Source organism: Carassius gibelio, chromosome B24 (genome assembly GCF_023724105.1).
Source record: "Carassius gibelio isolate Cgi1373 ecotype wild population from Czech Republic chromosome B24, carGib1.2-hapl.c, whole genome shotgun sequence".
In the NCBI taxonomy this organism is placed as follows: domain Eukaryota; kingdom Metazoa; phylum Chordata; class Actinopteri; order Cypriniformes; family Cyprinidae; genus Carassius; species Carassius gibelio.
The window spans coordinates 20,823,817-20,850,407 of NC_068419.1; the positions used below are offsets into that span (position 1 = coordinate 20,823,817).

The 26,591-nt window shown below is 37.4% G+C and overlaps 1 protein-coding gene across 2 annotated transcripts in view; it reads right to left on the reverse strand.

Annotated features, from left to right (window-relative positions):
• Window positions 1-14,904: 14,904 nt before the first annotated feature.
• dipk2ab (divergent protein kinase domain 2Ab) overlaps window positions 14,905-26,591 on the reverse strand; it is a 42,591-nt gene continuing 30,904 nt past the window's right edge. For both annotated transcript variants that reach the window (XM_052596755.1, XM_052596756.1), the window contains 2 exons: window positions 24,683-24,986; window positions 14,905-16,680 (listed from right to left, as the gene is read on the reverse strand). In XM_052596755.1, coding sequence (XP_052452715.1) covers window positions 16,349-16,680; window positions 24,683-24,986 — 636 coding nt within the window. In that variant the 3' untranslated portion in view covers window positions 14,905-16,348. The remainder of the gene's footprint in view (window positions 16,681-24,682; window positions 24,987-26,591) is intronic.

A 26,591-nucleotide genomic window follows, 5' to 3' on the forward strand; every position in this document is an offset into this window, starting at 1 on the left:
AATTGTATAAGAAAAAATGTCAACCTCAAATAGAGAAATATAGATTCAGTCACAGCATTAAAATACCCAACAATCGGGTTACCTTATTGTCAGGTATTTCTCCTTTATGAATGAATAAATGAATGAATTTAATGAATATAGACCAGTGGTTCCCAACCTTTTTCAACTCGCGGCCCACACAACCAAACAAATATGTTTGCGCGGCCCACTTCAAAAAAATTAACTGACCCCGCTATTGTTGGGTTAATAACTTAGTACTCAGAAGCTAGATTTTAAACTGTATTTATTGAATAAACATTGACAAAAAAAAAAAAAAAAACTATCGCGATTTTTCTGATCAATTTTGCAATTGTGACACACACTGATATGCTTTTACAGCCATAAATGCATTCAGGATTAATTTTAAACATATTTCCAAAAGAAAACCAATCAGAGCTTTATCAAAAAGTTGTAACATCTCTAGAACAGACATAAGTCAAAATTATCACTATAGTGGAGATGTAAAAAAATGTATAGACTTGTGGCAAAAAAAAAAAAAAAAATCCTGTATACAGGGACTTTTTTTTCTTTTTTGCCATGCATTGTTCATAGAGCTCATTAATTGTAGCGGTGCCTCAGGTGTTTGCAGTGTGTATACAGTATGTGTATGCGCTCAGCAGTGAGAGCGCATAAATATAACGCGAAAGCACATTAAAATAATGCACGAGTGCGAATCTCTCTGTTCGCAGCAGATTTCCTTTGCTCTGTCACAAAACCGGTCGTGCTTGCTCAGAAACACGCTGCTTTGCGAGGAGAGAGTGTGCACACTTAAAACGTGTCTCCTCTCACTTAAACTGCATCCTGTTCACTTACAAATTCACTCTATGCTCATGTGTTATACATGAATTATTTTCGCACATTTTTATTTCTAGCCTTTTACCGCAGTGAGAACGCTCTGATCCGTCAACATTGGCTCAGAAAAAAGGCGCATCACAGACAGTGTGTGAACCTGGAGTTAGGCATATGCCCAGTCTCTGTTCTCGCGCTAGGCGCAATGCATTGGATCAGATAGCATACTACGGGAGGTCAGGGCCACGGAAAACTGTGCTATAAAGCGATTTAGAAATCGCGCACGCTCAAATCGTGATTTTAGGACGTTTTCTTTTAATCGCACAGCCCTAGAATGGACTGCAAATGAACAGAAAAATAATTGGCGGCCCACCTGCAATACCACCGCGGACCACAGGTTGAAAACCACTGATATAGACTAAGATACTCAAATCCAGACCAATATCTTAAATTTAAAATTGTATATTTATTAATTTATAAGACATTTTTAATTTAAATTACTAATTAGAAATACAACAAAGGGATTCATCCGATGGAAGTAATAACATCAGATGTGTTAAAATACAGAGGTCCAAAACATTACCTGGAAGACTGCAGGCTAAACCTTGGAAGAAAAAATAAATAAAAACAGAGGATATCTGGAGATATTAACACAAAGACAAAAAGTAACAAGACCCAGATTATCTTTATCTTTATTTGCATCCTCTCAAGAGGTCTCAAGTCCAAGAAATCACACAGTAAAATTGTCCTTCTTTTCTCACTTTTGCATTGCGGGTCAAAAGACACATGATTGTGTAAGTTAACCCTTCAAAAACACCAGCCCTTGGGCTAGCATTTGGCTGCAAGCTCTGGTGCTTAAAGTTGCCTCTTTGTATCGCATTCCTGAACAAGCAGATGGTCTGCCATAACCCTGTCCAAACCTTGTATTGACCCCTGCTCACTGTGACCTTCAGTGGAGGATTTAGGTAATCCAGCGAGTGGTTGGTTTCACTCATGATAGTGTGACCCACATTCACTGCCTGTAATCCTTTTGTTCATAAGATCCAGATCTAATCCTTTGTGTCCATTTCTGTGGGCATCATGTACACTTACACGTGTAACAAAGAAACTGCAGGTTTAACTACTGTTAGCTAAAGACTTTTCAGCATATTCTGAATCATCCAAATCCCATTGTAGCAAGAACCCAGAGAGATGAGAGATTATCTCCAAAAGCTTAAAGCATGACATCACAATGCAGCTCTACTTGAAGCTAAAAATATGGTCTCAAATGGACTTGAAAGAAACAGGAAGATCTGCAAGGCTTGGCAGCACTACACACAGAACAGTCTAAACAAATGTATGTCCCCCTTGCAGCACAGGAGCCACTCAGACAACCGTTTCCTCTTAATGTGCATTGGGGAATTCAATCCCTGCTTTGTTGGCAACCAGGAGTGTTGCATTGCATTTAAAGAGCAATTTGAGACCTCCGACTTCACCTCATCATCACAACTCTTGATATCAAGATTACAAATTCAGTCTTCCAGTCTCTCCAAGAGGTCTATAGCCTTGGACACGCGCAATGTTTTGTTCAACTCTCAAATTGCATCACACGTCTGAGCCGACAGCAGCAAAACAAGTCTCCTCTTGTGGCGAGAGCAAACACCACAGCCAGACCTCTTAATCGAACACTTTTGGAGGTGCTGAAGACATTTTAGCAGCAACCTCGATTGCATATCTTAAATATGGCACCGCTAATGGATGGCCAAAACTAAACTGGTGCAAGACTTCTAGGTGGACACCAAAGGCAGATGTGAAAAGCACCGTGTGTCCCTCTGGCAGACATACCATTTGGGGTCACATCAGTGTAAATATAGCTCAGGAGGGGTGTGAAGATGGAAGCCATGTGGAGTTTGAGTGTGAAAAGGGGCCTTGGATGGGGTGCACATGGGTAAGTAAAGTGCAGCATATGGGGTCAGGGGCCTCTGCTACATCTCTCCCCGCTCCATGTTAGCACATGCTGTGCATTGTCAGTTCAGACCACTCTGGACTATTAGTGAGCCCTGCAGCAGAAAAATAAATAAATAAAAGAGACGTATTGATCGTTACAATAATGGAAAAAGTGTCACACCATACCAGGAATCTGTCTTTTAAAGAAAGAGCCCAAATCAATTGATGTCAATGGATTTTCCCAAATGAAAAGACATAGTTTCTTTAAGAAACTGTGAAGGACACTATATAAAGATGATTTGATTTTGCTTTCCCCCATCTTCGTTTTAATAAACAAGTGAAAGTGGCCCTCTCACAAATGGCCCACTTAATATAAACTTGTGGACTCATAGGCCACATCTGAAATCGAATACTTCCCTTGTCATTTGAGATGTAACGTAAAACCTAACAAAGTGTTGGGAATAAGTACGTAAAATAACTTATTCGACAAACCACGGTAATTTTCAGTAAAACGAAAAAAAAAAAAAAATGCTGCCAAATCTAAATTGATGAAAATGACACTGTGTTTGATTCAAAACTAACACTAAGACTAAAATCAAATGAACCAAACAAAAAAACATTGTAGCTATATTTCCATGCTTTCTCAAGCAAAGCAAATTTTGAAAGTCTACTTTAAACATATCTTACATTTTTGGTCATCGACAATGTTTAAAATGTACGTCATTGTCAAAATGTGGTGAATGATAATAATACTAATAAAAAATAATAATAAAGTTTTCAAAAAATCATATACATTTTAAAATGATAATAAATATCAGGAAAAGAAAAGGAAACAATAAAATCTTCTGCTAGTGTCGATAACAGTTAAAGTCCTTCTCTTTTTGTTCTTTTCAATGTTACTTGACAATATTTTAAAGATATCAGTATTTTTGGTATTTTGTATGGTCTGTTATTGGAGTAGTGTAACCCGGTGGGAGTTTTAACTCCTATTCACTGGGAAAAATAATACTACTAATAATACAATCATTCAGTCTATGCAGAGACATATAGAACAGGGGACCCTTTGAATATTATGTATTATAACATAACTACGTGTAATGTTATTTGGTGGTTTTTACTTGGAAAAGCAGCTATATGTTTTTTTTCTAGCATTCAGAAAACTACGGATAAACCTTAAATGATAGCAGAAGGATTGGAGAGGAATTTTATTTATAAATAAGCTAGGAAATGTGCATGTTTTTAAATCGACACCTGCTACAGTGTTTCCCTCTTTGAGTGTGACCTAAAAGCCAACGAGGAAGGGGGATCTTCATCTTAGCACTCAGTGTACCCTTTAAAATATTCACCGCTCGCCAATCGCCACTGACATACTGTCTATTTGGACATACTTCTTTTGTCACTTAAGTGTAGGTAAAACGTACCCGGATGACCTACTACTACTCGTGTATTTTAAAGTATGCATACGATGGTCATTTTTCTATCCCATGAGGCTCTGAGGGAAGATATGTGCATTGAACTGACACAACTGATGCTGGTAGCTTACATGATAATGACATGCGCAAATGTAGTGCATCCAAATTAAATTCACTGAACACACTTTTTTAGCAGTCGCTTAGTAATTACTTCTTCAAAATAGAGTATGTGATTCAGACGCAGCCACTGTCTTTATTAGTCCATGTCTGGGATCTTTGTGTCAGTAACACACAGTAATGTGGACTTCACAGAAGACTACTGGCTGACAGACTATGCAGTGTTACATCATCAAAGCAATAAATCTAAAGCAAAACACAAGAGCTGAGGTTATCATTTGGGATATTTGGAATTTGGGCCTGCTATTGTTGATACATGTCTAATAAACCTTACCTTATAAATGTAATCACTCTAAAACATCTTTAAGTGTCACCATCAAGTAAAAATTAGGGAGCCGCACCACATATTTTACCGTCTGAACTAACCTTGTCTTGTCATAAAGAGGTTAAATTATCTGATATTTTATTAGACTTATTACACAAGTTCTGAAAGTCTGCTGGAGATCTCTATGTGTTTTTATTTTCCAGTTTCCAGTGGCATTATTATTCCTAACAATGCTCCTTCTGCAATACTTTTTCACAACCTGTAAACACAACACAGCTCACTGACTGGACAGTGCAGGTAATGAAACCCTTTGTGAACATATCTACCATAGATTAGCTCTGAAACAGGATTTGGTTACCTGCATTTTCTTCATTGTTATGCTTCACATAAGTATGCATTTCCTCCAGTGTGAGCATTGGATCGTACATTGTTTTTGGCTGGGAGTAAACCCCAGATAAGAGCGCACGCTGAATAAACGATGTTTATTATAATGAAGCAGGGTGTCTGCTAATGTGCCTGGGGAGATAAGCAAGGGAGCAGGAGATGGGGGAAGGGGGCAAGGGGGGCTCAAATCATCTGTCTATCCAAACCCCTCCGGTGTGGATGATAATGTAGGTTTAAGCTGCAGTGCGGGTGAGAAATGGAATTGCATAGGGCCGTTGAACCCCTGCTGGGTAAGCTCCAGACCTCTCCCTGACAGCTACCTGGAGTTGGAAATCCAGTATAGGAGATGGACAAAATCACATCAGAGGTGGAGAAAGTGAGGTGTAGCTAGGGTAACAAGCGCAAAAGGAAATCATTAGCAAAATGAAGCACCCAGTGTACATTATAGAAAGTTCTTCTTTACAATGGGTTCTTTATTCAGTGGATAGAAATTTGGACAGACCTGAGCTCTGTTTCAAACCCTTCTGATCTGGCCCTTAAATGGAATCTGACTGGCGATGCTGACCTGGTTATTCATGGGTTGCAAATGCAAATTGTCCATCTCATATGGAGTGCACAAAAGAGAGAGTCTGATGATATGACAGTAAAGTGTGATGTTAGCATTTTGCTAAGCTAGCTGATATTCTAATAAAGGGGAACATCAACAACAAATCTGCGACAGAATTGCAACATCCAGGATTTTTTGTTTTTATAAAAGCTTCAGCTAAATGTTTCATTGTCCTTGCAAAAAAAAAATAATAATAATGTTGAAGTATTAAAGGGTTAGTTCACCCAAAAATGAAAATCATGTCATTAATGACTCACCCTCATGTCGTTCCAAACCTGTAAAACCGATGCAGCCGGTTCTTGACTCGAGAAAGAGTCAATCTTTCGTTCGTTATCTGGCTCGGCTCTGTGTTCATCTTCAGTTCTCTTTTCACAGCAGTTCAGTCAGTGTACTGTTTGAGTAAATTAATTACTCTGGGATATTGGTTTTTAACTCAGTTAAAAAAGTTAACAGCTTAAAGACATTTCTGGATTAATGAATATTGGAGACGTGAACCGTTTCAAACGATTCAGTTCGATTTGGTGAACTGGTTCAAGAAGAACTGGTTAAATCGAATGATTTGTTCATGAACCGGACATCACTACACTGCAGTGTTATGAATGCGCTCACAACAGACCTGGAAGAGAAGACAATGTTGAATAAAGTCATAGTTTTTGTTATTTTTGGACCAGTCATAAACACATCCACAGCTGTACATCCTGGTATATTTAGAAAGGTAAGGGTCCACTAAATGACATCTCATGGAGCACGTTTAGTTAAACGAAGCAATAACGTTGCAATATGGTTCATAATTACTTTGTTTACATTTCAGTTCTTCATCAACAGAACTGTTTGTGTCTGTTAAGGAATAACTTACTAAGAAACTGCATCTTGGTAGTAAAAACATGGCATGGTTTTGCAGCGTACAGTGTCACAAACAGAATAAGACGATACCCCGGGAAAAAAAAGTGAATGAAAGATAGGCGAAAGATAGTATATTTGAATTCTGGCGCTCTCTCATGACGGCTCATGACGCACCGGTCACCTGATGGAGGCGGAACTTACAGCGATCGCCTTTTTCTTTGTTTCTTTTATTTTTCAACAGTTTTTATATATGTGAGAGTGAGTTTTATGTTGAATGTGAATGTATCTGCATGATTACCATCTGTTTTAGTGCAAATCAGCCCAAATCAGCTCGCTATTACTGTATGATCATGGCAATCAAAGTGAACGTGTCTATATGAATAGAGAAAGTGGATTATTTACTTTATGGCCCATTTGTGTTATTACCATCTGTATAAGTGGCCATCAATACATCAGCACTTATTTGCATCATAATTCATTGTAAATGCTGCATTTCTAGCAATCTTAGGTTTTTCTGTAAGTGGCATACAAAGTTAAATCTTTTTTTTTTCATTTTTTTTTACTATTATTCTTATTTTTCTTACTCAAATTATTCTTATTGTATTTTTCTAGTGCTCAAATAAATCATTTATATGATGTCTAAGTTTCTGTCTAGTGTTTTATAATTGAAAAAAACTATGCAGTGGTATTTTTACTGACTAAATAGTTTGTAGAAGCCTTCAATACAGTTGGTAAATATTTATTTTATATTTTGGAGGGTGGGGGGTATAGGCATAGTCTCATAAACATATTAGCAGGAGTCTCATTTTTCATGCAATCTTATTCAGATTTGAAATAGAAACTCATGAGACATGTGACTTTCAACCCATTACTTTTCTCGATTGCTCCAGGACTGATTTTATGTATTTATATATAAAAATAAAATAAAAAAAATATTTAAGTGTGGTTAAAAAAAATTCAAGGCACTTCAGTGTCTATAACTTTTAATATTTTTGAGCATTATCAAATCTGGTTGATAAAAAGCCCAAAGGGTCTTCTTTCCAAAGACACCAAAATTATGTTTATAACACACTGAAGTAAGGAACTGTTACAATTTTAAGTTCAGTAGAGCACTTTCAGCTGTGAGTCCCATAATGGGGGGTCAGGTTGACAGGTTAACGACATAATTTTCATTTTTTGGGTGAACTAACCCTTTAATGTCTGAGCGTATGACTCTGTATATCCATCCATTCATTCATTCTCCAATCTATGTGTCCTGTATAGTGTTGCAGGGATGCTGGAAGCTATCCCAACATCTCGGGCCAAAAACGGGAAAACACCCGGGATGGATGGTAAGTCCCTCACAGGACTAACCCACACTTCCCATTCACAATTTAGTGTATCTAAATTGCCTGTTATGCAGGAAACTTAAGCACCCAGAAGAAACCTACCCCAATATGTGGAGAACTCTAAAAAGAAATGCTTGCTGCTTACTACTTGATGTTCTGGTTTTAGCATGTGTATTCAGTCAGCGGTTTTAACCTGACTTTTAGACCTCCACGTATCAAATACCTGGGATATCATCATCAGCTTCACTTTGAAGATGGCCATTAAATACAGCTTCCATGCTTTGTTTGACCCTAACCTTTCAAAAGGGTAGATCATTTACACAAGAAACCATTTTACCACCTGCTAGGAATGTCACCCCATCAACTACTGCATACCCTCTGTCAGAAAAGGAGACCTTATGCACTGCCAAACCACATACTCTGAAGATGAATTTAGACTAGAACCTCAGAGTAAATTCTCTCGACCAGCCCTGACAAACAGCACAACCTTTCCTGAATAAGCTGGCCAAAGTTATTTCCCAACAAATACACCCAGACTTCTCTAAAAACGCTTCCTCTGTAGCGCACACACACTCTCTCTCTTTCTCTGGCTGAGCCTGACAAGCACTAAATAGACTTTTTATCAAGTTAGCAGAGCAACGGTGAGCTGGGAACATTTCCTTTTGTCACTGTTCATTTTTCTTTCCGTTCTGGCTCCGTAATGGAAGCCAGGGAGGTTTCTCACTTTCTGGTCTAAATGAGATATCTGGGCCTTAACACAAGCCCTGCTCTCTGACAGGCAAAGCTGGAGTTATGTTCAGATTAAGATAACATATCCCAGAACCTTCCCAGCATGCTTCTTATTTAAAGTGCTTCTACCGATAAGCGAGAAAGTTGTGATTCAGAGGTGGTAGATTTGAGTTGCCCTGCCGTTATTGCTGGTATGGGATCAAACGGCAAGCCGAACATTTACATGGGTGCAAATCATGTGGCCGACAACACAGAACCAGACTTTCGTCTGTAGACATAAAGGCTGGTCCACTTTGGAGATTAGTTTGGCAAAGAACCGCCCACTTTGACATATATGTGGTTTAGGGGAGATTCGGCAGGTATGTTGCAGGATTGTTTTAAATCAAGGTAAAAAAATAAATTCTTCAAAAGGGTCTTTTGGAATTATTATTTTCATATGATTCAACTCATGGACATTTCACTCCATTTCACTTCCAAGATTCTTTGCACTGCATTAGAACCTCTCAGCCTGGAAAATTTGACATTAATCTGGTTTGCCAGATGTAACATAAATTAAACCTGCAGCACCTTCAAGCACACTCTGCTTCTATAAGCAAAAAAAGCCCCCTGATGTCATGGTTTTATGTAAGTCTTTTATTATTATTCACTTTAAACATTTTCACCATCTTTTTATTGTTTTTATAACTGATTATGGTCATTGTTATACTGTCTGTAAATTTGTTTAATCTGTTTATATATATATATATATATATATATATATATATATATATATATATATATATATATATAAAGTATAGTAGTATCTGAATAATTATAATAATCTCTCAGTGAAAACATTACTAGAACTTAAACATATTTATTATTATTATTATTATCATTATTATTATTATTATTATTATTATTATTATTATTAGGGTTCATTACATGGATTTTTACAATAATTTTAATTTGTTCCTTGAGGCTTACTTATAATGTTAATACAGTTTTTTTTTTTTTTTTGCACAAATCAATCATTCAATCAATCAATCTGTGGAAAAATGATTATTTTCAACCCTTATTCTGACCCTCTGTCTAAAAAAAAAAACTTGATTTAGGGGTGGGTCCTGTAATGTTGTCCTTTTATGCTCTTTTACAAAGTCTTGATTTTGTTTTGGGGGTGTACTAGAACAGACTCTCATACTAGGTTGTTCGAAAAAACACATTATTTTTCACATATTTTACTTTACAACAACACCTCTCTCCCAGTCTGCCATGAACTGCTCAAATAGTTCCTGAATCAAATTAAGGCCCGCCTTCTGAAATACGAAATGTTCTGTGATTGGTTAGCTGGGCCAGGGTGTGTCGTGAATCGCAACACTCGGTGCCTGGTCAGGAAATGTCATACCCCTTACCATAGCCTTCTGCTATCAGCTTCAGATATTGCGTCAAAATCAAATCAAATCCAGATGATTATAACCACTCTAAATGTGTCTGTCTTGGGAAAGCTAGCGTGTCTCTGACAGCGATAACACTCGCTGCCCTTCTTTAGTGCAGCTCAACCAGGTCTCATCCCATTTGTCAATATTTGTGATATCACAAATCCTGGAAAATATGCATTGTAGTCCAAACGAGTTGTTCATTGTAGTTTTTGAAAAGTGATTTCTGTTAAATAAAATGTGTCCTTTTGAAGTGGGCCTTGTGCTTTGTAACATTACAGATATTTTTTTATGCTCAAACAACAACATTACAAAGTGAAAAAGCATAATAGGACCCCTTTAAGGCTTGTCAGTAATCGGCTACTGTTACAATTGGTTTACATCACTGCATAGGAAACAGTATCAATGCCTCATTGCCACGTCTACGTCACGATGTTGGAAGATTTGCATAACACCACCCAAATGTTCACGTAAAGAAAGAAGGCGTAACTTTTATTCTCGCTGTTGCCACCGGCACCATGTTGTGGAGACGTTGTGTGTTTTATTGTGAAGCGAAACTACTTTGCCTTCTAAAAGAGGTTGATATCCACTTCGTCATGCCTAGAGCTGATCCTTGCTGGTCGCAGAGGAAATACATCAACTTCGCGCTGTGGATCGCCGGATCAGCATTCACTGTGGACGAATCAGAGTCTAGCACAGGGTAATCACATGTGGTTGCCACAAGCCCACCAGCCGCTCCTTTGTCGAATCCACTGGCAGTTTATAATTCGCCGCTGGCCGTTCCTCACTCTAGCCCCCAGCCATTCAGTCACTATAAGTCATTATAATCAGTAATTATGTCCCCACTGGATGCAACAAATCTCTCGTTTGTAACATTTCCGTCACACGCTTAAGGCATTCGGCCAATCACAACACACTGGATAGCTGACCACCTCGCTTTTCAGACCGATTCAAAACGGCGGGGCATAGAGGAGAAACAATAATGTACAGTATGTGGAAAATAATGTGTTTTTTTTTTACCTTAAACCACATAAACACATATTATTACACCAAATACACAAAATAATGTTCTTTTTTAGCAGCATCATATGTCCGCTTTAAGAATCAGCTCAACAGCGCTCAAATGTTAGCGGGAAATGAATGTGTTTAAAATTTCAGTACTGAATGGTATCGCAGTCAGTACTTTTGACAACACTAACTTAAGGGGTTAAACAAATGCTTTGTTTATAATGAGGAGGAATTTATATATATATATATATATATATATATATATATATATATGTGTGTGTGTGTGTGTGTGTATATATATACTATATATATATATATATATATATAAACAACTTCAACAATAAATTCAAACAACTAAATAAAAGTAAAATAAACACAGAATCTTTCCATTTTCAAAATATTTTTTAAACTCCTTTTTTATGAGCCTAAATTCAGATATTTTCAGCCCCAAGACACTTTATCAAACAAAAGCTTTCACTGCAGAATTGAACACACTCCTTGTAAACATGATTTCCAAAAGCCTGTGAACCCCGACTACCAGAGGCTGCATAAAGCCAGCCAATCAGATATGAGCTTCCATATCAGAGACTAACCAGAAACCGGGCTTTATTGTTGAAAAGCTTCCTACACAGCCTATGAAGCATTTTAAATTCAAGACAGCATCTGTATCGCTCTGCAATGTTAAAAACTGCCCGAATCAGAAGATTTAGTGCGAGATCTGAGTTTTAAAAAAGTGATCATGTACCGCGGATCATATTCAAGAAATAGAATTAGACATAAGAAGCTTTGTGAATGATTCTGAGAGATACCGTATTCGACTCATGGGAGACAGCAGGAGTTTTTAAGCTTCCTCTCCTCATGCTTCCCCGAGCTCAAGTCGGTTCAGGCTCGTGTTTATTTCAATAAATGAGGATGGTACGGGCCCCTGGAGTCAGATTTATTTCCTGCAGTGCTCCCCTGTAAGCTCACACTATTGGAATTGTTCTGCTACATAAAGCACTTTAAGAAGACAATGTGTGTTCGAGTGTCTATTTTATGATGAATACCGCCAACAATGTGTTTGTCAAAACAGAGACGCATAATTATAGACTGGCAGACATGTAGACGGTTACAGTACATCCACATGTCTCTCTCTTTTTCTCTCTCACACACACAAACACATAATTTAGCCACTTAGCAGTTCCTCCCAGCACCTCCTATATGCATTGAGTCTGAAATGTGTTTTGGCTCAAGGGATCAAGCAATTCTTTTAGCCAGCGAAACATCTTTGAACATACACACAACTTCTGAAATGGTGATTGCTATCAGAGGAGCTGCTGCCGTAGTAATGAAGCTGATTCTAATAGCTGTCAGACTCTCTTAGCTGCAGCACAGGGACTCATTCCAGGCCGTATACGCTTCAGATTAGCTAGAGTTTCTCATCCCCAACACAGCTGCCCAGAAAAAAAAAACAAACAAAAAAAAACATAACATTTGGATAGGAAACTTGGGGGAAAAGTATCATATAAAATTTAACTAAAAAAAAAAAAAAGAAGAAGAAGAAAAAAAAAAGAAAACAAATGTGCTAGCTGACCTCATGTAAACATCCCTAATGCCAAACCCAGCATTAGTCTTTTGATTGTTTTAAACATAATTTTATCTGTGTATGTTTTTGAAATGTATCTCTGTAGCAGTGATAAGAAAATAATAATAATAATAATAATAAAAAAGAATAACAATAATAAAGCCTAAAACAGATAGCAGAGGAGGAGTGGCTTCTATTCTGATGTTATGGCTGACAGCTCAATGATTATCTCAGGCAACAACTGTGATTTAGAATAATAATAAAATGCATCTTTTTGAGTTTGAATATAATTTTTGACATTGTACGGATTGGATAATTTACCTCAGGTCATGAAGATAACCTAAGGAAACTAGAGCGTTTAAACTGTGAACTGAACTACAGACAAGTGGGCTAAGTGTTTTCAATGGCAAATATAATAAAATTCACTGTGTTTGTATTTGGATGAAGTTAAAACTGCTTTATCCATTGTAGACCTACTAGAAACGTATTCATAAACTTACCCGTATGATCGCGAGAGCAACACAGTTTGCAGAGAGAGCCTGTTCATACGCTCTTCTGATTGGCTGGGATACTTGATTCATGATCGACTGTGTCGCTGTCCGATGTGAAAAAGAATAAGCACTAAACATTGTATTCTAAATGAATGTATTCAATATGAATTTATTACAGATGTATTACATTTGCTATGCTGTCATTGTCATTTGACCTATTCACTGTAATCACTGCATAAGACAAACCTTTTTTTAATTTCTTTTTTTTTCTTTTTTATAGATGTCAATGGAGAATAGGCTTTTGGAAAACAGCTTATCATTTAATGAATCAACAGCCCATCTGCTAGTTTTCTACATGCCATTTAACCTTGGTTTCGACTCATCTATTTTTATAGTTTAAACTGAAAAATGCTGAGCTGTCACAGACAGTTTTACGTCAGGATGCAGTTGACGGTACGTCTTCTCATTCATTTATGTGGTATCCGCGAACAGAGACGGTTGCACATCATTGATAGAAATGTAATGAATTTGTAATGTGATTGGTTATTAAGGCTTTCTTCAGTGGTAGAGGTGCGGACCTTGGCAACTCACAAAAAATAAATAATAATAATAATAAAAATAAGACCATCTTTGGCAAAGTGTCAATTGTGTGCACATTTCTAAATCTCGCCAGTAAGTCATACAGGTATTTTTTTTTTTTTATGAGCACACTACACTTCACACATTATTCTTCACCTCTAGGGAAATAGGCTATGTGACTTTGGGTGCAGCTTGCATTGTATTTAGGCAATACATGGTGTAATAGTGACAAATGGCATATCTAGAGATGACCGTGTGTACACAGTATTTCACAGCATTTTAAATCCCAAAATGAAAAATCTGCCATTAATTACTCATCCACGTTGTTCCAAACCTGTCCGACCTCCGTTCATCTTTGGAACAAAATTAAGAAGTATTTATTTATTTGATGATATCCAAGAACTTTCTGACCTTACAAAGACAGCAATGCAACAGACGCAGTCCAGAAAGGTAATAAAAGACATTTTTAAACTAGTCCATGTGACATCAGTGGTTTAACCAGAATTTCATGAAGCTACAAGAATCCTTAGTGTGCAAAGAATTGACTTTATTCAAGTTTCTTCTCTTCCGTGTCAGTTTTCGAAGCATGTACAAAAACTATTCTTGCAGCTTCCTAAAATTACAGTTGAAACACTGATCTCGCACGTACTATTTTAACAATGTCCTTACTACGTTTCTAGGCCTTGAAATTACTTGAGAAGTGCATGCATTAAACAACAGTATTGAAACATAAGTGAGCCATCTCCCCGGACAGCACTTGAAGGCATCATAGGAGTGTTCCCAAAGTGCAAAGTTGGGAAGCAACATTATGCTGCCTTAAAAGATGACTTTTCTGCATTCAAAATGATATGGTTCAATGTTATATACTATACTCAGTGAAGAATTTACGGTTGAAACACTGATGTCACATTAATATTTTAACAATGTCCTTGCTATGTTTCTTGACCTTGCCCTTAGTGGTATCCTTGCTGTCTATGAGAGGGTCAGAGAGCTCTCAGAATTCATCAAACATATCTGAATTTGTTTTCTGAAGATGACCGGAGGCCTTACGGGTCAACATGAAGGGTGTTTAATTAATGACAGAATTGTTATTTTTGGGTGAACTATCCCTTTAAATGTCCCTCATTTCCCATATGAATGTGTCCTTAAATACAATCACATCCGTTATACATTAATCTCACATTTAACATTATTTCACTTACGTATTGTTACAGGTCATATTAGTATTAGTATGTACATTAATAAGTAGACTGAGTTAAATTAATAAGTGCAAGCAAAATGCAGTGAGATCAAAAAATAATTTAGACAACTGACACCAGAAGTATATATATATATATATATATATATATTCATTTATATATTTTAATTTATTCATTGATATTTAAACCGACTAAAAAGTTGTAAATACAACTTCTGAATGAAAGGCACAGTAAAATCAGACACAGCTGATATAATACTCAACTGAAATAGAAGTACAGTACAAAAGCGGACAGTTATTTATGCACGCAAAAAATCTCTCACGTGCCGACACCTAAAGAGAGGCCATCTGGACAAGGGCTTGGATTTGACAAGAACGGAGGGATCTTCACTGATAATGGCTGATGGACACTTATTGCTTTCACTCTGACTGGCCAGAACCTAAACAGGGAAATAATACTAATAAAAAGATTCAAATCTGAATTATTTTCATTCATATGCACTGGCAGAAACATTAAGATGAAAAGTGATTAGCTAGCTTTTAAAATCCAGGCTCAGTGGAGTTATGCTGTCAGTCAAGCGCTAGCTTACTTCTTTATCTAACGCATACTCATTAGCATACTGATCAAATTCATTGGTCCACCAAGTGCAAAATCAAACCAGGGAGAGAGAGAGAAAAAAAAAACAGCAGGCTGATGCTCAAAGTTAAATGATCTTAAGTGTTAGAGACGTTTAATTAAATTTTGATTAATTCAATTGCAGAGCTGTGAAATTGAAATGTTAAGATGGATTTTAAAGATAGAAAGTTCCATTTCAGCCTGTGCGGATGCCCGTTCACACGTTGAGGAGTTGATAGTACCGCATCACGCCATATGGCGGTACATTATTTATAGTTAATGGCCAATTAGAGACCTGGACCCCGCTCTGATTTAATAGCGCCACGTAATTTGGATTCATTGTGGCCGTCTCTCTGGACTTTGCTTGATTAATACAAACACAAATCATCGTAACAAGTCTAACCACATTCATGAATCTACTCCGGGGTGGTTTGACTATGCTCAGATTTTAGCCTCTGCCCTTTTAGTTCAGAGGTTTTAGTTACATAGAACCAGACTCTTTGGTATATGCAAAGCAATTCCAACTCATTTCCCCTCTGCAATCTGCTCTAATTATGTACAGACTTCCACATCCTCTCTACCATCTCAAAATTATGCTTTACGCCAAACTCATTTTTTCTGGAATGTAAGTGAATCAATTAGGCAGAAGACGTATGATGAAAAGTTTTGGACAGAGTAAATGCTCGTGTACTGACATTCCCAGCTGCCTTTCAAGGTGTCGCCGGAGGATGTTGACAATGGTAATGTAACTGCTGCCTTTATTGAAAAACAAACTATTGAACAAAGCAAAAAACTCAAGACATTTCAATAATTTAAAGATGATCGGAAGCTAAACAAAATGTACACATAACAGATTGTAGTGTGATGGACGATTGGTTTGAGATAAAGTCACAGAAGACCGAAGCTTCGTCGAGGATCCCCAAATCGTCGTTGGACATTGATGGGTGAACACTGAGCATGGACAGGGATGGGCGGTCATTACCTAGTGGTACCGCTTAGCTGGGTTAAGTACTCGCGCAGGTCCTTAGCTGCCTGGAAGCGGCCGTACCGCTTTTTAGGGTTGGCGCATTCATCCAACAGGGCTTCGAGCTGGCCGTCTTTGGCTGCGTGTGGCGGGGGGTCGTGAAGAAGTCCGCCGGAGCTGCCCCGCCACATAGCATATCGTGAAAGCAGATTTTGACAGATGGCATAATAATTGTGGTCAACTGTGACCCGTGAGCACAACATATCTTTAGAGAAGGAGAGACAGGCCTCCTTGTCGCACTCCTCAAACTTGCTCTCGTACCAGACATCGTAGTTCTCAGGCTTATCTACAGGAAGATAACAGAAACAAGAGTAAATACGCAGTAGTAGAAGAAAATGTACCACAAACTAAATTTGCTCTTTCATATTTTGTAGGTAAACATGTTTTTTTTTTTTTGTTTTTGTTTTTTACAAGTTTCAAAATTACATGATGCTTTTTGTATATATGTTCATTTATTGTTGTATATTTATTCAACAACAAAAAAAAAATACTCATGCAATGACGATGTTTTCAAAGGATAAATGAAAGTTGGTACAACTGCCCTCATACCACACACAATGCAGACAAAATATTATTTTAAATAATAATAATAATAATAATAATGATAATAATAGTACTGGTGGCTGAATGGACAAAGATTCAATGTTTCGATAGGAGAAGCCTGATTCGACTACCAATCACTTACATACCAATCTACCAATCTCGAATATTTGCAGAGGGGGTGGTGTCGGCGCAGTGGATAAGACTCATGCCTTTGGTGTGAGAGACCTGAGTTCGAATCCACTGTGAGACACCAATGTGTCCCTGAGCAAGACACGTAACCCCTAGTTGCTCCAGAGGCGTGCGACCTCTGACATATATAGCAATTGTAAGTCGCTATGGATAAAAGCGTCTGCTAAATGAATAAATGTAAATGTGTTATGATCATGCCATTTTTGCTACACGGGGGTGCCCGATGTCTGATTTCACATATAACTACTGTTTTCTCCCAATAAGTTAATATAAACACTGTAATGATAACACTCTCATCCAAATCTGAAAAGAAAGAAGCTTTTAATAAATATTTTACCTGCATGAATAATTCCAACCCCCCCATGACAGCTTTAAGTTTAACTTCTCACAATCCATGAGCATCTTGGTGGCAGGTATTTAAATATATAACAAAACTCAAATTGACACAGGCAAAGTGATAGACTACATTTTTTTCCCCATTAGGTATAGGGTACAAGTGATTTCAAAACATTTCTGCTGGTTCTAATTAGACTTTTGGATGCTGTGAAGATAGGCGCTGATCCCATTGGTGCTTGGGATCATACAAACTTGTGATATTATATATTCAATATCATTTTGGCAAAACTGCTGGCAATCTAAACAATGCATACTCGTGTTTGTGCTCTGGACAGAATCAAAAGGTGTATTTTTGACCAGTGAAAGCCTGCCAATCTGCTCATCATAACAAAACTTAATGTGATTGCGATGAACTTAGATGAGGGACAGCTTTTTAGTGATAATAAAGGCAGTGCTCTTTGTGCACTTTTTCTAGGCTATATTGCCTATAATCCATTTAGAATTTGTACAGAACTTTTATTTTTGGGCCACATACACGCTGCAAAGTTTCAGGAATGACAGCTGCATATTTATGTGGGATTCACACTCGCAAGAGCAATGAACAGAACTAAAATATACGTAGAGCACACTTTCTGTATTTAGTTCTGGAACCGGGCCTGGATAAAACTAGCTGTGTTTGATCAGTTTTCACAGCAGTTCATATTTATGCGATTTAGAGATGTTCATTTCGGTTATTTTTTCTAAGCGACAAACGATGCTCGTTTACGGTTTATTATCCGTTAACCAACAAGATCATTTTAATTAGAATGTAATTAAATTAGAAAGGATAAAAATTGTTATGTTGTTAAAGATACTAACATTTGTTTCCCGAGGATTTTATATGCGCAAAAAGCAACAAACAACAGAACATGAGGATTCACATAGTCTTCACATCACATTACGCACCTGCAGCGCTTCTGCGAGCAGAGAAAAAACATAATAAAGCTAGGCTATATATAGCGAAAAGTTAAGCTGTGCTATTTTTACAATGCAGCCTGTACATTATCATAATAAAATACAGTCAGACAAACATCTTGAAAAAAATAAATAAAATGCACTGCTCAGTTTAAAGATGTAAAAAATATGTGCTGTTAAGCGTAATCACTGTACCTCCATGATGTTATGCAAAACATTTTATTTTACGAGGATATTGGAATGCGAGTGAAGTATGCTTTAATATGGAAACATTTGATTTTGTGTCTAATGCAAGACCCAACTATGGTTTCAGTTTCATTTTAGCCTAAATTAATTTGTTGAGATAATTTAATATTTTTTTTGAATGATTGAAAGTATTTGTTGTGGAGTGAGGGGAACTAAAACAGCAAAGCTATGTTTACAGAGTTTATTATAATGTTTGTAAACATTTTGCATCACCATTAGGTCTATTTCTGAATATAATAATAAAATGAAACTTATTAGCAGGCTACGAGATGCATGTTTTTTTTTTCCTCTCTAAAAAACACAAGTCTATTTTAACAATGCAACAAACCTTTTTAAAAATCTTGCTAAATTACTGAAAATAAATAAATGACTTTTTAAACAGATTCTGTTAATTGGTCAAAATTTTTGACAGACGGTTAATGGTTAACCGGTTAAAAGGAACATCCGAAATGCAATCGCATGGAGTTTTACTTGGCAGTAGGCTATGTTTCAAAGTCATAAAAAATAAAAAAATAAAAAATTCAACATGAAAATTTGTTTTAGGTATGACATTCCTTAAAAAAAAAAAAATACCAGTATTTAGTTATTTTTTATTTTTTTCAAAATTGAAAACAATATCTGCTTTTTATAAATCATATATTTGGACATACTCATTTAGTCTGAACACAGTGAAAATATCAGTCGATGGACCAAGAGAGCAATTTGTGACTAAGAAATAGCACAGACGCAATCAGGTGGACATTTCCGAAGTACAGCATGTTCCTTCCTTAATCAAGGGACACAAAATGGTCTGTTTCTCTACCCAGAACACCGATCCATACAACATTTATCTTCACACTTATTTTTAAGGGCCTGGCAACCAGTGCACATAAATAACAATCTCGATGATGGGAAACTCTTTGGAGTTGCATTAATGATCAAATTGATTAGAGTGAAACAACCCAGGAGATGCCAACCCCTAATCATGTTTGAGAAACTCAAAGCACTCCAGCCAGTCCTTCCTCAACTCCAATGACTCAATCTGTGTTTCCAGCACCAGGCTCTGCCTAAGGCCCCAGACCAATGCCTAAACTCAATTATCGCTCAACACAGATCTGCAGATGCTGAGAACCAAGGTGAAGAGATGACATTTACTCGGGTAGATGTCTGTGTGACTGATGTGTGATCAGGCCCGGTCTTACCTCTAATGCACAGATCGGTTACATACATCTGCGCTGCCACATCAAGACACACGAGGTCTCAATGTGGATCTGTGTCCTTGTGCAAGTGCACATAGGTTTAAAGACCATGAAATATCCCAGCTTTATTCTTGGTAAAGTACATGTTAAACTCCATGTATGTACAATATCTGTAGCATGCAGTTAATTTGCTCGTTTTTTTTTCTTTTTCATTTTTCCTCCTAGCATTAACACCTTTACATTGGAAGCCTAGCAAGCATGGATGCAGCACCACAAATTAATGCTCTATGCAAATATAGCCACAAGCAGCAATAACTACAGTCAAAGCACACAGAAAAAGAAAATGACCATAATTATTACAGCTATTATTGTAGATATATATATCCTGTGGATGCTGAGGATGCAGTGTTTGGGTGATTTTTAAAGCGCTCCTTAGCAGTGGAAGTTAATTTTATTTGCAATGGCCAAACATGTCCAAGTTTTTTTTTTTTTTTTGTATTTGTTAAATTGTTATAGGATACGTGTTCCAAAAGTTTTGCTATTATATTAAATCATAAAAATTCATCAAAATTGGCACAGACTACAGACATTGTTGTACTGTGAAAACACTTAATGACACTTTGAGAAATGTTATGCATGAAGGATAAATGGAATAAGACAAAAAAAAGAGATACAGATAAAAAAACAAAACAAAATGAGCATGTCAATGCATTGTCGACAAACTCTTAAATTTCAATAACTGCATACTAAACATAGCAATCACAATAAAGATAAAGCTTAAGCTATAAAACATCTTACAGTCCTCTACATTACATTGACGTCTGAATTCAGGTTGTTCTCGTCCTCTGCATTCCCTCCCTCTCTTCCCTTCTCTTCTGGTCTCTTTACAAACACATCATCCTAATCTGTGCAGTATTATGTCTGGACAAGACATCCAGCCATTGCAAGGATGGAAGGAAGCTACTTGATCATCTTTAGCAGGCCAGAGAGACAAATGTGATTGTAAACGTCACCGGAGCGGAGCCGTGCTCCAGATGGAAAATCATTTTAGGCTGTGGCTTTCCCTGCATCGCTGGTCTAGACAAACATTCTGTATCCAAGACTTATGCTGGGCTCTCTCCAAAGCACTGCAGATAATTTCATTACAGAGCTGCGGATCAATGTCGCTTTGTGTTCTTTAAATACTGCACTGGTGAACTTGCAGCCTAATTGACTGCCCTTCTGTACCATCAATTGTTCATAACAAGGAGTTTTTTCGGTCTCAATCTATTTGCACAGTTGTCGAAATGTGTTTCTACATCAAATTCTTGATGTAATGCAAAACTTCCTGTCAAGACTGATTACAATGGCTGCTATTCAATAACCAACCATGCAAACACATGCATAAAATCACGATTCATTACAGTTTACAATCAAATTGATGACCAGAAAAAATACAAATAAAAGGAAACCCCACAATATGTAATAATAGGGTCACTCAGAACCAGTTTAAGGGTATAATTAAAATAATAATAATAATAATAATAATAATAATAATAATAATAAATGATTAGAAGCATGTCAATTTGGGATAGATTGCCCTTAAATTCAACAGATTTGTCTTTGAACTGCTTGAGAATGGCACTAGTGTCTATATATATATATATATATATATATATATATATATATATATATATATATATATATATATATATATATATATATATATATATATATATATATATATAAAATGCTACTTATCCATAGTCCAGAATAATCCAGATTCATTAAAATCACAACCTGTTGTGAATCCAGTGGACATTAAGCATGAGAATTGAGTTTTTGACTCACATAATTACAAAACTTAAAGGTAATTATTTGTGAATGAAACCCAGTGTCCTTAAGCTTGCTTGTAAAAACCGTGTCTAGCTTTAGTACTCCTTTCAAAGCTGAGCTAAAACAATTTAAATTCATCCTAGCGGAGCTGTTTGACTGGTAAAAGGGGACACCCTCCCCTCGAGGGCTCGCTCCCACTTCAATGACAGAGCTTCTTCTGTGAGGCTTTTGGCACGGTGACAAGTCGCCAGTGAAGAAAGACCCGACTGGCGTCACTCTGTCCTCACGTGTGAGTCTCTCGCGCACCGCCCGTACAGACACATTCTATCTGAGGCTTTCAGGAACAAACCTTGTCCTCTGAATAGTGTTCTATCTGATGTTGGGTATCTCCCCTGAGATTCTAGTCACAAAACACAAAGGTACAACGCAAAATGTCTCTGCACGCTGGTGACGCACTCGATTCTGACGTGCTGGCTGTTGAATCATTCTGGGTTCTAAAGGCCTTTATCGGAGTGTATAATGAACAAATTCAGCACAACTGGTCATTACCTATTATCGTTATATGCCCAAAATAGAGAACTGGAATGATATGAGGGCGAGTTAACAATGACTTAATTGTAAAAAGCAGTTGATTTGGTGTCAGTGGAAAAGAGTTGCATCTGATGTCAAACTTTGGATCCTAAAAAAAAAAAAAAAGCACTGTGACTCACCTCAGCAGCCTTTACTTTTGATGCATTAATTTATGGTCTTTTTATGAATTGGATTAGACTGTGAATTAAATGGAAATGGAAAAAGAGAGATGGATGGGGAGGTGGGGTCAGTAGGGTTGGGTATCGATTGGATTTTTTACGATACCGGTGCCATTTCGATACTTTTAAAATGGTACTGGTGCCTAAACAGTGCCAGAACCGATACTTAAATAAAAATGTAAAAGAGCCACAAAAACTATGGATAACATTAAAGAACCTTACAAAATATCTAAAATAATTCCATAGCTTTCACACACTCCTTGGATGCTCTCATTTCCCAAGCTTCTATTACTCTAAACCTAATAAATGTATTTCATGATCTGGGTCATTGTTTAATAGAAAACCACACATATTTTTTGTACTGTATCTCTGTCAATCTCTCTGATATTTAGTTAAAATGAGTGCTGTCTGTCTGTCCCTGTCTTTAATCAGTTTTGTTAATGACTGGATGGTCATTCTTTATAAAGTAGCAACAATGTCGTTTGTAAAGTACAGTACTGTGCAAAAGTCTTTTCACCCCCCAAAAAAGGGTTTTAAGACAGTTATTTAAATATTTTGCTGTAGTATGTCAGTAGGAAATATCAGTTTACATTTCCAAACATTAATTTTGCCATTCATTTTAATAATAGCCTAATCTAGTGAGATTTTTGAATGCACACGCAGATCGCTGTGTGGAGCACCGGCTGTTGTCAGACTGCTTGTGCATTCAAAAATCTCACTAGATGATTATTAAAATTAATGGCAAAATGAATGTTCGGAAATCTAGACTGATATTTTCTACTGACACACTACAGCAAATACAGTTATTCGAACAATCTATTGTCACAGTGTTTCGGTACCAAACCCTAGGAGTCAGGACATGACACCGGGTTTGAACTTCACAAAAACACACCTGCACATGCTCTACTGATGCGCTGAAGCTTCTCTCAACAACACACCCTCATGATAAATATGCAGATATAACTGGTTCAATCTTATAAAATAGTCAGCCTTCAAGATCATGAGAATATAATGACATTTTGACAGAGAGAATGAAGACAGAATCCACTACATTGGCCAAGTTAATGACAATTTCATGTTTGTGAGAGTGAATCCTATAATGTCATAATTCATTCAATAACTACATTTCTGTCACCATTTTGTCACTCACATTGTGCCAAACATTTATTATTGTAGTATATCGGAACTCTCATGCACGCAGCGGAGGCTGTCTGTGAGTCACACACACCACAACGAGCGCACGCACATGCATTAACTGTACGTAAACTCCTGCTTAATAATAAACAGTGACGATGGCAAAGAAATTTGCTTAATGTTATCATACACATTTTATCTTACCAAACATTTCTAATTTGCGATATTATTAAGACGTTTGTCTGTGAGATCTGCAAGAACTCGCATGCGCGCCGCGGAGGCTGTCTGTCAGTCACACACACACACAACAAGAACGAGCACGGTACACGCATAACAGTACGAAAACTCCCGCTTAATACAAAGAGTGACGATGGTGGAGAGAGTAAAACGTTCCAAAGTGTGGTTATACTTCACTAGAGTTAATTCTGACAATCCTCGTTGTCATAAGTGCAAAACCATATTCTATGTAAGGGCGGAAACACAAGCAATCTGTCAAAGCATCTTTCAAAAGTGCATTATGTGTATCGACTGCCTAGCTAGCTCGTCTCTGGTTGTTGCCCCATCTACGTCAGGTATGTATGCTAAAATCATGTTGAATCAACGTTGTTAACGTCATGTAAAATACATGTAAAATCTCCCTGGTTTGCTAACCTTACGTAGAAATTCTGTTGATTTCTTTTGGGAAAAATGAGAATGAAATCAACATATTTTCTACTTGTTTTTAAAATTCCAAATTTTTTTAAGCTGCAGCTACTATGAACCAACCAACTCCTCCAAACGCCTCTGGTCCAAGACAAGCCCATTATTAATTTTACATTTAAGAAAATAAATAAATGTTAATTCTGTTCTCAAAAACACACACACACACACACACACACAACACAAAGTACCGATAAGAATACCGTTAAAGTACCGGACCGTTAAGCAGTAAGAGGTAAGAGTAGTAATACCGTTAAAACCTTAACGATACCCATCCCTAGTAAATGATAACAGAAATTGTATTTTCACATTATGTGGATTTTATATATTTCTGTGGAGAAAATGTGTGTTTAGGATTCTGTTGTCACTATGGTAAATTTAGAAACTTTGTGTGTACAGACAGAGGTTTACCTTACATATAGGAAACGGCAATCTATTTACTTACTCTGTTTGATCAACCTCTTGTCAGCCACCACAACATTCTCCGCATCCACCACAATGACCTTCCCGTCCCGTGGTCCAACGGCGAAGTTATCGAAGCTCACATCCAGCAGATAGAGAGCGAAGTCGAAGTCATTGTTAGTAAGCTGCTCCGCGATGTCCATCAACTGCTTGGCGAGGTCTACTCTCTTTTCCCAAGGAGCATTGAAGAAACTCCACAGCTCTTCGCCCACGTAGTTCACCGCCACCATCCGTCCGCAAGCACCCAGGTACTTTGCAAATGGCCAGCCTTCGTCTGACGGGAAACTCTGAGAAAGAGCACACAAGGGAACGATTTGGAGTTTATGTTCAACAAAAGTTAAAAGACCATACTAAGCGAGATTCAAAAATCCTAATGTACCCCTTTACCGAACATTAAGTACAAATGATACCGTTTCTTCAGCCAAACTAAGTTGGCTACTTCATGTGAACTTCAAATACCTTCATAGAATAACGGTAAATTGGACTATGGGGAATTGTGATTGGTTTCGACGCTGACGGCGGTGCCTCTGGTGTCCAGACATCGAATTGAAAAGTTTTGAGATGAAAGCTAACAGCTCTAGTAGGAGGGCTACTTGAAGAGGGGGAAAAACACGACATCAATTGCATGCAAAACAGCAGGTTATTATTTTAATATGATGCTTGTTTTGTCTGACTCACATAGAGGAAGGAAATTTGTGGATGCTGGGGAGGCATCTGTCAGTTGTGACTTTACTTTGCTAGCCTCTTAGGATACACGCAAATGAAGCAAGCGAAGCAGCTGTACCCAAGCAACTGGGCTGGTCTCTCAGGGCCTTGAGTGGGCACGTCTCATTACAGCTTCTCTGTCTATTCCATATACCGCAGTGTGGAAGTGCAGAGTCAATTAGATATGAAAGAGCACAAATTAGAGCAAAATAAAAGGAAAAACCAAATACATTCACTGTCCTGACCACACAATCTGGTTTGTTCAATCAGAGTGCCACTCTATTTTAATGAGTCATATTTGAAATGTACAAAACCTTCATCTTGTTTTGCTCTGGGACCTTCTGGCTGATATTCAACAATAATTCACCTGCTTCATTTTTCCAAGCTTCTCAAATGACTCGCACAAGCTTCATTGAAATTGACAGACAGCGCTGCGCAAGGGAAAAAGGCGCGCAACTGCAATCGAATTTGCTTTTATTTCACAGTCAGAGAAATTTAATAGTCTAGTTTAATCTGCCTCAGAATCTGGTTAAAGTTTAATGCATTCTCTCATTAATATTTCACCATACACATATTATTTAAAAACATACAATCAGTAAAAGGACGCAGAATATAACCGCTTCTGTTCAGTCTGAGAGCTTTTTGTAACACTCTTAAAATGTTAATGCAGAAAGGGAAAAACATATGTGTTATCGTCATGCAGCCATACTATGTACGTAGGCTATTTTTGCTGTATGTATATTGTACAAATTGATTTGGGGCAGTCATGGCCTAATGGATAGAGAGTCGGACTTGTAACCCGAAGGCCGAGGGTTCGAGTCTCAGGTCCGGCAGGGATTGTAGGTGGGGGGGGTGAATAACCAGCGTTAGAGGTGAGACCCTTGAGCAAGGCACCGAACAAGGCACTGCACCCCAGATCCTGCAGCATTGGCTGCCCACTGCTCCAGGTGTGTGTGCAGGTTTGTTCACTACTTACTGCTGTGTGTGTGTACTTGAAAGTGTTAAATGAAGAACACAAATTCTGAGTATGGGACACTACTCTTTACTTTTTTTTTTTCCATAGTATTAAAAATCATTTAGTTCAGTAAAAGAACAGACACAACAATTAAAAACTGAACGCGGCTGCTCAATGCAGCGTGCCGAACGACAGACGCATCACAGATCAAATTTCATTTCTCCAGTGAGGA